This window comes from Orbicella franksi, chromosome 1 (assembly GCF_964199315.1).
Source record: "Orbicella franksi chromosome 1, jaOrbFran1.1, whole genome shotgun sequence".
NCBI lineage: Eukaryota > Metazoa > Cnidaria > Anthozoa > Scleractinia > Merulinidae > Orbicella > Orbicella franksi.
Window position 1 is genome coordinate 10,653,670 of NC_138145.1, and position 12,704 is coordinate 10,666,373.

The following is a 12,704-nucleotide window of genomic DNA, read 5'->3' on the forward strand; positions in this document are numbered from 1 at the left end:
AAACACAATAACACGACATTCAAAACAAACACATGCTTTGGTACTCTTGTTTTTATTAAATTCTGAAGGAAAACAAATACAGTAAATAGGGCAAAAAGTCCACATAATTAAATATCCAAGAAAATAGCCAATATAAAAATTATGCAAACTTTGATTGGTTGAGAGCTGTGTCTATCACTCTGCAAAATATGACATTGTTACAATGTAATATTTTACAAAAGAACTGTAACAGTTGGAGAAGGCTTGAACTGACAGCCTAGCAAACACTGTAGCTCATGATTCCACAGCAATTTCCAGTTCTCATAAACTCACACCACTGATATGTCTTAGCTATAGGAAAGAAGTAAAATCTATCATTATTGTGCATGGGGTAGCACCAATTTTCTGAATCTGCTGGATGGGAAAACAAACTAATACTCATATAAAGGAGCCCAGTTTTTACACACAGCCACATCATAAGCATGGGAACCATCTTGTACAGACTTGGCTCAGTCTGATAAAAACTCATTCACAGATCTCTTCTCAGTGAAGCTGAAGACATAAGCTCTGGCAAAGTCCAAATAATTCTTTTCTTTGATTGGGATGTTCTATCTGCCTTTTAGAGGTGTGCCTATAAACACTGAATATTATATGAGCAGAAGTGGTCTGGGGAACAGAAGCCAATGGTGAGCATTAAAATCCTCCAGTCTTGATATCTCTGTCCAATCAAGTACCATATTGGCCAGACAGTGTTCCTGTAACTCAGTTTAGTGACACTCAGAGTCTTAAGATGAATGTGAAACAACCCATTTCAGATAAACGTGAATTACAACCATAAGGTAGTAATAATTATTATTCCTTGATAAAGTTTTTGTCCCCAAACTTTGATTCTGGAAGTGATGGGGGTGTACTATTGTCTTCCATTTCTGTGAAGAAAAGGAAAAAATTAATTAGACAAAAATGTCTTATTATTGTCATCAAGCCACTTTAATTAACATGGTTTCACATCTAAAAGTAACATGACAGTGTAAAGTTTCAGGAACCAATAACTCAATGATCAAAATGACCTCGATTCTTATTTAACGCAAAGGAAACCTTTTTGGACATACTATATACCCTCCAAGTTTCAATATATTTACTTACTATGTTTTTGAACTTACAAGGGGGATGGGGGGGGGGGGGGGCAGTTCTGCCCACCCCTAGGCAAAGATGATCAAAACTGAAAGTCCAGTCTGAAACATCCATGTCCAGTACTGTCCACTAGATTCCATCGGGGAAAATAATTTTTGATTTAATGATTTGTGCAAATGAGTAATTTTATTCATGACCTGACAAGGAGAGTTCCTGATCAAACAGTTGCATCTCAATCATTTATTTGATTCGTGAAGGTAAATGTATTAATTTTGATAAAATGTATATGTCTGAAAAAGGTGATGAGAAACATTGAGGAACTCAGGAAACAGTGAGTTTTGTTTCCTGAGTCCCTCAATGTTCCCTAAGGTGAAGCCGAGGGAAACACTGAGGGTCAAGGGGCAACAAAACTCACAGTTTCCCATAGGGCCAGTCATTAAGTGTTTTGTTGCTTGATGCTGACTGGCAAACATTTGCCATGGTTTCAAGGTGCACAACCTGATCACATGCGAGTCAGAAGTTTAAGGTTACTGTAGACCTTCAGGGGTGCCTTCCGGAAAATGCTCTCTTTACGTGCTGCTTTAAAGAAAACCTCGGCAAACTATATATCATGGAAAAGATAATAAACTGTAGAATCCAAAAATAACAATACATTTTTGTATTTTTGTTTTGATAGGCACGCACAACCCTAAAAATGCAAAAATGACCATACTCACTAAACTGAATTACCAGCCTTTGTGTTACCGCAGACATCCAAACTGACTGGACATTATCAATCAGGAGATGATGGGCTAACAAAGGGTGTGAGGCTTTTTCGATGTTTCTATTGGTTGCTTAGAAAATCTCTTTCAAAGTTGGACAATAGAAAATTTTCTGACTGTTGTTACTCAATGGGACGTCTCAGGAAAAATATTTTGATTTTCACAAAAGCCTGACACACCCGTGGTGCACTAATATCTGATGAACATTTTGGCCACGTTTCGTTGAAATCTGATAAACCTACATACCCTATTAATTCATTTGAATAGAGGTAATTCACACAAAAATAAACCTTGAGTTTTCAGCCTCGAAAGAAATTCACAGTTTTTGCACCTCACTGAAGCAGTTGTCAACGTGGCCATGCCGCCAACCAATGAAATGCAGCTTTAAACTTCCCAATGAGCTACAGTAACGCTCCCCGGGAATGAATATGCAATGTTTACATTTACAGTATATCTTTATATCTTACATCGTCTGCCATGAAACATTCAGCATCTAAAAAGAATCAGCAGATAAATGGTAAAGAAGGAAAAGGGAAAAAGAGGAATGCCAGCGGAATAGCCTTAAACATTTAAAACAAAAACTAAATGCCCAATTCATCGGCCTGTTTGTTTTAGTAGAATATGGAAAAACACTCTATAAAGCAGGGGAAAGGAGCGTTTGGAGAAGCTGCTTTGTGAATGTCAGATATCAGCGATTAAATTTGTCGGTAATTCCACGGCAATCAACTCTTGTGCCAGAAGAAGCTAGAGCAGGGTATCAACGAAACATTCGCTTGCGATTTACGCTTGTGTTCAAATGTGGGAATGCGAAGCGCCTAGTCTATCTCTTAAGAGACGAAAACAATCAACAAAAGCGAAGATTTCTCTGCGAGAAATTGCAAGACCTAAGGGATAAACAAAAGAAGCGAAATACGACTCCGCGGATGAGATCACTTGCTGTGAAAATTGTTACTGCTCAACTCAAAGGTTGACACATTTTAATTGGCTTATCACAGTTTGCGGTTCATTGACTAATTTTAAGAATTTACGTTTTTGTGGATAACTCGTTCACGTTTTAAGTTTTTGAAATAATTTTTTTTTTGGAAAATTCAGATAAAGTAAAAGTCTTGAATTTGGTGTAAAAAAATATTTTTGGACAAAATAGGCCCTTGAAGGCCTACAGTAACCTTAAGTTGTTGTTTCCCTAAGGAGTTAACAAGTTTTGTTCACCCTTGGGTGTTAGTGAGTTTTGACCCAGGACACAATAGACATGACATATTCTCCTCCAATTTGAGTTGAGTATTTGAGTTGGGAGGTATAGCAAATGGTAATTCTTTTGGGTTTACACTATCAAAAAAATTATTGTCACCCTCCACTTGTTGCCTATCTTGTCAGCCCTTCATATAATTATATTTCTGGGTGAGATACACTTTACCATCAGTTTTTTCTTCAGGAAGTGTATCAACTCTTCAGCACTTGTCACTAACCTGATGACTGATTGAGGTTTGTGATAGTGGAATCTATCTGAGCTCTGCGGAAAGACATCACAATTCTGTTTGAAACCACCCAGCCACCGCTAGCTCCGGCACCTGAAAAAGAGCAAGCTTGTACCTTATGTACGAACTTTGAAATTTTGTTGTGACTTCCAAGGTGAAAGATTTTGGTTAGGGCTTTTCAAGGTTTCAACAAAAAGCATACCAACCCAGGGTTCTCATTTTCGTGTGAGGCAATTGCATCAGTTTCATTTAAAAACATAAGCTAGATGTTGATGGTAAGGTGACTCTTTTACTTTCAAAGAATGGCTGCAATCTCATTCATCTGAAAACATTTTAAATAGTTTGTGACAGATGCACGATGAAGAGAGAAAGGTGTATCCAAAAACTGTCTGTAATTCTGTTGATGTCTGTTTTTTGCTTGTGAATTTTTATGCAGAGAAAACAGGAACTTTTACTGGGTCACATTCTAGGCTGCCAGATATTTTGGGGATCTGATCTTACCTAACACTCTTGCCCCTACTTGTGACTGAATACCCTCCCTGGGGCCACATCTCTATAATTCCATTATTGTTGGCTTATTTAGTCAGTATTCTATCAGTAAAGAATACATGCAGCTGTAAGACCATTGCATGTATAACTTAATCACCAGGCATGCGATCAAGTGACTTCTGGCGCTGGGAGGGGTACTCCCTTATTTGGCCTACACAAGGACGTGCTGCTGAATAGGGTAAGGTTTTTTGACCTTGCTCTCCTGAAAAGGGTATACAATTTTACTGGCCTCTTTCCTAAACAGGGTCAGAACCTGTCCTAAACAGGGTATGATTACATGATCTGTACGAGTTAAGCCTGTGAGCAGGCTTGCCTTTGAATCCTGCATGCCAGAGTAAGTATGCGAGCAAAGCAGTTAGGTCGGAGGAGTCTGTTGCAGATGTGCTAAGAAAGTGAGCATGCCTTGATCTCCGTAAAGTTTTTATTTCTATTTCACCTGAGCAAAGTGAAATGCCATTGGCCAAAAAGCAGGAAAAGCGAGAGCTTAATGCTTGACAGCCTTTTGTATAGTTTAAGTGTAGAAAGGCAATAACTGGATTTTTGATGCATCAAACATGATTTCTCTGATTTGAATGGCTTACAAAACAGTTTAAATACCTGTAAAACAAGAGAGTGTGTATTTTGTCTCTTGTCCTAAACAGGGTCTTAAAATAGAGGGTGTTGTCCTATGCAGGGTAGGGTTTTTAGTAAGAGTGCTTTTGTCCTAACCAGGGTCAGGGTTTCAGACCCTTGGGAGCACCCCTATACTCAGACATGGGTCAAGTATCTGACTCATCACCATTCTATGTTAATTGTTACATACCAAGAGAGAGAAGTGGAATGTACTTCTTGGGTACTTGATTAAAAAATGAAAGTCCAACAAAGGTCACACCACTTCCTATGGAAAGGAACAAACATAAAACATGTAAATTACAAGGTGTATGAATTTTGGATCAGCTTCGCAAGCTCTGTTACTCACTGATAATATCGCTGTGTCTTTATAGATATTGGAAGTTTGAGGCTCTGCCCATAGGCATACAGGCCGGGGGGCTAAGGGGGGGGGGCTGCAGCCCCCCCAGTTTCAGAAATTTTTGAAACTTTTGAGCAAAACACTGATGATTCAGGCAAAAGTACTGGGGACAAAACATTCTAAAAGGTAGTTCAAGGCCAGGCTTGTAGGCTACTTTCTCTGATGTTTGCCTTGTCAAAATGCAGTTAAGGTCAAATGATCTAAGGATCCACGCATTCTGTTTTGGAAAAGCCATATATCGTTTAAATGTGTTTCATGGAAATCTACGAGATGGATATTATTTCCATCAACAAAACAATGACAAAAGAATCAAAGCAAACGAAGACCAAGACTTCTGTTTTTTGTGGTGGCTCTGAAAGCAGTCATTTTGAATGGCTCTGCAAAGTACCGTTTTAAAATTTTCTTGAACTTCTCGTGCGAGGAAGAATTAACTATTTCTTTGATAAGTTTCTGATTTACCAAGCTGTCAATTGAGGTCATAGGGTATGTGAGGTTTCAAAATAACTACAGTGGAATCCCGATTTCTCAAACCCTCATTTTTTCAAACCTCCTGATAACTCAAACCAAAAGTCCTTTTTCTCCCTGCAGTCAAACACTGTAATTTTATCCCCGATTTCTCAAACTACCCGATTTTTCAAACCACTTTTCCTTTCCCGGAAAATACCGAGTTTTCCGAATGATAATAGTTTCATTAGACCTGAGAATTGTGAACGTTTTCTTTTTACTGCAATTTGAGTGCATTTGCACAACACTCACGTTTTTAGGCATTGGGTAATTTTTTGGAGGCGATAAGGTCACTGCCCTCCTAAGTCCGAAGGTGCCCTTATGCCTATGGCTCTGCCTTACAAGGAAAGTACCTTGTAAAGCTGTTCTTCATTAATATTTTATCAAGGAAAGAGATAGGATCTCATTTAACAACAGCATACCCAGCAGCACTGCTGAGGTTCTATATAACTAATTATCACAGGGTTGTCAAAAATAGCATCATCTCCTAGCAACTCTGCTGGCTTATTGTGATTGTTCAGAATTAGCCAACTCTAACAGAACAGCAATCTACCTCAAAACTCTGTAACAACCCTGTACCCAACCCCCCCCCCCCCCCCTCCTCAAAAGAGGGAGATTTCCTCATGGTTCACCCTACCCAAAAGTAGGAACAGAATGATTAAAGCAACTTTTATGGAAAAATACCTCTTAAAATTTCATAAATAATAATAATAATAATAATAATAATAATAATAATAATAATAATATAAACAGATTTAACCAGGGTAAGCCAGAAGTAGGAGAATCCTAAATTGTATTTTTTACGTAAATTGTATTTCAGTCACATATACGCGTGTGATGTTTCTTTCTTACAAATCATAAACACTAAATCATTATCATTATGTGAACAAAACTACCAACAGTGTCTTACAAGGATTAAAGCCACCAAGAAAAATTCAGTTTGAACACATAAAATTAGAAAATTTAGTTTGTGATATGAAGACAGATTCCTTGGAGTGACATCTAATTCTGTCTTGTATATTTCAGATGAATAACTATACCAAGTTAAACACGCCAAGAAAAACTTGAACTTGGAGGAAATTAATTTATCTGTACATGCCCACCTGTAGTAACTAGAATTTTCTTTGTTTTTATTTTACATATTTGCGTTACCTTTGGGTATTACGTAATCTCCTCATTAGTACCTTATTTATCATCATTATGCATGGTTTGGTATTCAGTTTTCCTCAGTGCTTGTTGGTGGCTGGCAGTTAAGTTTCTCCAGTATCTACTGCGCTTTGGCTAGCATACTTTCACATGTTGTGAGCTTCTGAGTTATTACTCTGAAGAGTTTAATCCTGTTGGACTCGCCACAGTTTGTAAGTTCATTTTAGTCCGCTATCAGTTTTTGTGGTTACATTTTTGTATTTACTAGGTATTTTGTCTTGTTTACTTTTCAGTTGAATCATGTACTCGTGCACTCACTCACTCTCATGTGCTTTTGCGTACAATGATTAAACTTATGCATTCGAACTGTGGCGTTCGTTATCTGCAGCGTCTATCTACACCACCTATTATTCAAAAATCCACCTATTATTCCAATAGCTAACTACCCCAGGTAACCAGCTTTTTGATACTGGAATTCATGACGTAACAGGTGTGGTAATAAAAAATTAGGTATACAAATTCCATTGCATTCGTGCTAACATGTGCTTACCTATGACAACTGACAATATTCCATAGAAACCAGCCTTTCCTTGACATCTCCTCCATTCTGCTAAATCCTGTCAAGATCAAGGTTTAACTGTTCAAACTAAACTGTAAATGTTTAAATAATTAGTAAAATGTACAATTGCCATCATTTTTCCAACACAGGATTCAATTTCAAGACTTGTTCTCAAATATCATCACTGGTCACTGGTTTCAACCAGTAGTAATTGTGACCTATCCTAGGGAAGGCTCCTTCTCATCTGTGATACATGTATGCTACTGACATTATAGCTGCAAATTGTGGAAAAGATTAATTCATATGTTTGTAAGGTATAATAAGAATGATCAGATCATGTGTACTAAAGGCATCCAGGGTCAAGTGTTGATCAATACCCTTGATCGATACTCTTGATCAAAATCCTTGATCGATAGCCTTGACCAACCCTCAATCAATACTTGACTGACACTCCATAAATGCCTCGGTTGACACTCAACTGACACTCCATTGACATCTTGCTCAACAATCAGTTAAGTTTTTTTTTGTTTTTTGTTTTACTATTGCATACAATAGTAACATTACTTACACTACTAAGACTTACAATACTAACATTACCTACAATACTTACATTACTTACAATACTAACATCACTTACGTCACTACTGACAATCAGTTAAGTCAACTAATTTCTGATTGATGTATTTGAGATGGTCGACAGTCAGCCAACTATCAACCCACTGTTGATCACATGTCAAAAGAGTGTCAATTGAGATGTTGATCGAGTGCCCATCGCAGGTCGATTGCGAGTATTGTTCAACACTCAAATGTGGACGCCTTTAGTACACATGGCCCAACCAATCAAGTTGGTACGTCATAAATCTATTGCCAACCACCACTAATGATGATGTCATGATCATGAACTATTCTTATATTATATAATAACCCAAGTTATTCTCACATTTTGATTGGTTCTCGCCTATGATCTATCAGAGGACAGACGTACGATTGACGTCATCATTACAAAGTTTTTCCCTCTGTGTTTTAAAATGGCGGACAGTTTTGAGAATTTAGATAATATTTTACATGACGGGACAAAAGATAAGGTAAAAGAAAGTCTTGTCCAGGCATTGAACAGGTACCAGAAGCATAGTCTAGCAGGAAGAAGAAAGATAAAGCCGTTTCTGTTTTAGAAAATGACTCGGAAAAAATACTTGAGCAGTCTCAGTCAGCAGTCGGGGAGACTAAACCAACACGGAATTAGTCTTGGTAAGCCGAGAACCATTGCTTTATCTCGAATTTAACAAACCCAATAAACAAAATGTTTACGTGATTAATTTATTTAAAACATTGAACTTTTCTCAGTCTCAAAATAATTGTTGACTCAGTGATTGTCTGGAATGAAACATCAAAACCACTTCTTAAAATCAGTTTAAAAAAAAAACATAACCTTGCTTTCCGATGCAAATGTTCCAGTCCATATCAGGGCACAGCAGCGAGCAAAGCATAGCTCACTACAGCTCACGGCCAACTGTATCGCAGCTAAAAGGTGTCTCCCACACTATTTCAAACTGATTTGAGGATCACCAACCACAGAGGACACAAATTTCCACCATCACTAACGTTCCTTTCGTTCAAAACTTGAATCGAATGGCCTCCAGGTTGACCGCAGCTGCAAGTTTTCCGAGCGTAGTTTTTCAACGTCTGCAATATTCGACGCAACATCCAAGATTTCCGGCTCTTGACTTATCCAGCATTTTCTATAAGATTTGTAGATTTCGCAGTTCAATACTGCTTTCGCTGTAAGTTTTCATTCCAGGAGAAGCATCGCTTCAGTCAACTTTGACAGTGGCGTGATTTTCCTGGACCAATCACAATTTGTTGCTACGCACAGCAACCAATGAGATTGCTTCAATTTGTATAGATAATAGATTACGTCAAATGGCTTTTTTCGTGTTCGCCAAAGTGAGCAAAGGGCGGCTTTCGAGTTATGTTGAAAGATTTTGAAATAAAAAAGGCTTTATCTGTAGTAGTTTGGTTTGTTATTATATAAAACAAATAGATTCCATGTTGCCTTGCGTCTGTTCAGTAATAGATCACAGAAGACGTCAAAATGTGGTAAGAACATCAGTGACACACTCAGCTATCGCCTCGTGTGCCACTTTTTTGTTCTTACCACATTTTGACATCATCTGAACAGACGCACAGCAACATGGAATCTATTTGTTAATCTGAAAAGTGCCGTTGTCCACAAAGTTGAACTCAGCTCATCTTGCCAGGCATGCTGGCAGTCAACACCCAGGGAAGATTTGTGATGTCAGTGATAAATGTTCCCAAATGCCGGAACGGTGTCCAGGGTGTGCCGGCGGTAAGAGAATGAGCTTTTATGGAAAGCTTTCCATAAAACTGAATTTCAACATTTAATACTTGTTTACTTGTACATGTAGTCATCACGTAAGCTTAACTATTGCCGGATTCCTTCTGCACCGTAAAAAGGGTATAATAATCACGATAGAAGAAACTTCAGGAAAAATCTGAAGAGATGGGACACTCTAAAAATAAAATTAACCATGCACTAAACGACATAAACTTGAGTTAATTGATATTAAAGTCGTTAAAAAAAATAATGTTTACATATAAGTCATAGTTCTGTGGTAATCTTGTCAAACCATGTCTGGTCCATCGTAAAAGAAAAAAAAAACAATTTACCGGATGTCGATGTGCAGTCTCTCGATTGACCGAATCCATATCTCTGTTTATCTCCTTCAGTCCTCCATGTTTTGATACACAGCCCGAAGGGCTTCATGGAACTTCATGGAACGGCTGAGAATCGGCCGAGATGAGCCTGGGACCTCTGCCTCCCTGAAGGAGAGAGAGCCTGGGAACAAGGTTGAAATTGGCTTGTCTTCGTCTGTCGGCGATAGATTTGGAGCATCCTGACCTGGGACGATTGGAGTTAAAGACGTAATAGATGTAGAGTCAATGTATAGGCATTGATTTTCTTAATTAAAAGGGCATTTTGTGAAACATAGAACTCACGTACGATCAGACAGTCTGTGGCTATCCTACTATTGGTGCGAGCACGCGAGGGTTGGCCAGGTAGATGACCGAGATGACTCAAACACATGAAGATTTAGTCCGTAAAGATCTTAACGAATATTCTCCTGCCTCCAACTTGCTACTGAACGAGAGGGTGAAAGAACTTATGGCTGCTGGCAAAATAGTGTATCACCTTGCGTTTGGTCAATCTCCGTTCCCGGTCATGGAGTCAGCTGTTTCGGCCCTTGTCCAGAACGCCGGAAAAAATGCTTACCTGCCTGTGGCTGGAATTCCAGAGCTGAGAAAATCGATCTCTGAATTTCACCGAGAGTTTGATGGCGTTGATGTTAAATCAGAAAACATTATTGTTGGACCAGGCTCCAAAGAGCTGATCTTTCTTCTTCTCAGCGTGTTCAATGGCGACGTGTTTGTTTTGTCTCCCACGTGGACCACCTTCAAACCACAGGCTCGGCTTGCACATCATGATGCCATCGTTATAACAACCGAGTACCGGCATGATTGGCGAGTAACTCCTGACATTCTGGATCGAGTTCTTGGCCAATCGTCTGCAAAAAACAAGATGATCATCTTGGTAAACCCAGACAATCCTACTGGTACTGTGTACACTGAAGAACATTGGAAAGAACTGGTCGACATGCTCAGAAAACACAATGCCATTGTATTGTCGGATGAGATTTACGGACGCTTGCAGTTCTCAGGAAACCACTGCTCATTGGCCAAGTTTTACCCCAAGAACACCATACTCAGTTCAGGTTTATCCAAATGGGCTAGTGCTGGTGGGTGGCGGTTAGGTTACCATATCTACCCGTCAGAATTAAGGCCTTTGCTAGATGCTGTCAAAAGTGCTGCAAGCCACACCTACTCATGCGCAGCTGCACCCATGCAGTATGCCGCTTTGACCTACCTGAGTCTATCCGAAGAATCAAAAGCATACATGTCCCACCTGCGTCGCATCTTGGCAGCTGTAGCGGACTACAGTTATCGGCACCTTACAGAGGTTGGGGTGAAGGCTGTGAAACCACAGGGAGGATTTTACATGTTCCCAGATTTTGAAGTGATTAGGTGTGCTCTGGCTAATCGTGGTATAACCACTGCCCAGCAGATGTGTGATGCAATCTTTGAAGAGGTATCAGTTGCTCTCATGCCTGGGGGTCCTGCATTTCTTAGACCAGTGCAAGAGCTCACTGTGCGATTGTGTTTTGTCAACTTTGATGGCAGCATTGCCTTGAAGGCCAGTGAAGCGATTGGTCTTGAGAAGCCACTTCCTGATGGCTTTGTTGAGAAACACTGTTCATTGACGGCAGGTGGAATTCAGGCTTTGAAACAGTGGACACTTGATCAAAAGGCCAGTGTTTCTCTTAGTTAATGGACTTCTCCAGTGGAGAGCAATAGTTTGTTACTCTATCAAACTTATTTAGACTGGGAGGTGGGGGCTTGTGAGGCACTCACAAACTTTGATTGTACTTCTAGCTTTCTGTTTGGCTCACAAACTCTGGTTAGCTACTAAGAACCAAAGTTTACTCCTATATGCAAAATAGATGAGTGATGAGTTTACAGCTTTGTGGGAACAAGAAATTCTTCCAAAAGCTGGCTAAAATCATTAATCTGTTAAATCCATGCAATCTAAATCAATAGTGCAAGCATGTTCCAGAGCTTGATGGCTGCAGACCAATGCTCCATACAAAATCAATCTGTGAAAAAGCTATCTCCTCTAAGCAGATTTTTTTCACTTGCTGTAAGCAACAGAAATCTTAGATAAAATGAACTCAATACAGAGTCATCATTTAGGGCAAATATAGCTGCTTTTCTAAAGCAACAAAACAGGTTTCTATAATAATTAGAGAGTTTAAGCATGACATTTATGGCAGACGGCAAACAGCAAATATTACCTCTGATTTTTTATTCTTTTCTTCTAATCCTTAAATAAATCTCATAAACATAGAAAAATGTCTCCTACTATTCACTGCAAATACAAATATTTTCGCTCTACTGTACAGACAGCTGAAGACAGATGGCAAAAGTTTCATTTTTGCAGTTTGCCATTTCACGTAAATGTCATGCTTAACCTCTCTAATGTGGGGACACATATTTAGCCGTAAAGGTCGGCACACACGAGGGGTGGACTAGTCCCTGCAATTAGTCCCTGCAGCTAGTCCCCTGAAGAGTTTACACGAGGAACTGGTCGTAGGGACTTGTCCCAAGAACAGTTCACATGAAGCGTTTTGAGGAACAAGTCGCAGGGACTTGTCCCAAAATTCAAACCAGTTTAAATTCGTGAGACTAGTCGCAGGGACCAAATTTTAGTCCCCAGGACTAAATTTTGTGGTAAAAAAGGCTAGTTCGCATGATGCAACTTGTCCCCGCGACTAGTTGCAGGGAACAATTACAGGAACTAGTCCCCTCATGTGTGGCGACCTTAACTTCCCAATCCCTGTCACCATGTTAGAAAAGGAGATGGTTTGAATGTGCTTTTAGCTGTGTTCTTATCTAGTTATGGATGCACTACAGAGTTCAGAGAGCACTCAAAAAGTTAGGGTTGCTCTTGGCTGTGT

The 12,704-nt window shown here is 39.3% G+C and overlaps 2 protein-coding genes across 3 annotated transcripts; one reads left to right on the forward strand and one right to left on the reverse strand.

Moving 5' to 3' along the window:
- Positions 1-33: 33 nt before the first annotated feature.
- Positions 34-9,936, reverse strand: LOC145489516 (uncharacterized). 2 transcript variants are annotated; one of them, XM_081468501.1, is made up of 5 exons: positions 9,802-9,936; positions 7,105-7,171; positions 4,698-4,772; positions 3,338-3,439; positions 34-905 (listed from the first exon to the last, which is right to left on the reverse strand). In XM_081468501.1, exons 1-5 carry the CDS (start codon positions 9,838-9,840, stop codon positions 832-834), a joined length of 357 nt encoding a protein of 118 aa, XP_081324627.1. In that variant the 5' UTR covers positions 9,841-9,936; the 3' UTR covers positions 34-831. The 2 variants fall into 2 exon arrangements, with proteins under 2 accessions (XP_081324627.1, XP_081324635.1); XM_081468509.1 differs by lacking the exon at positions 34-905 and adding an exon at positions 917-2,364.
- A 4-nt stretch (positions 9,937-9,940) lies between these two features.
- LOC145489485 (aspartate aminotransferase-like) lies at positions 9,941-12,704 on the forward strand. Its single transcript, XM_081468470.1, has one exon. It carries the CDS (start codon positions 10,196-10,198, stop codon positions 11,516-11,518), a length of 1,323 nt encoding a protein of 440 aa, XP_081324596.1. The 5' UTR covers positions 9,941-10,195; the 3' UTR covers positions 11,519-12,704.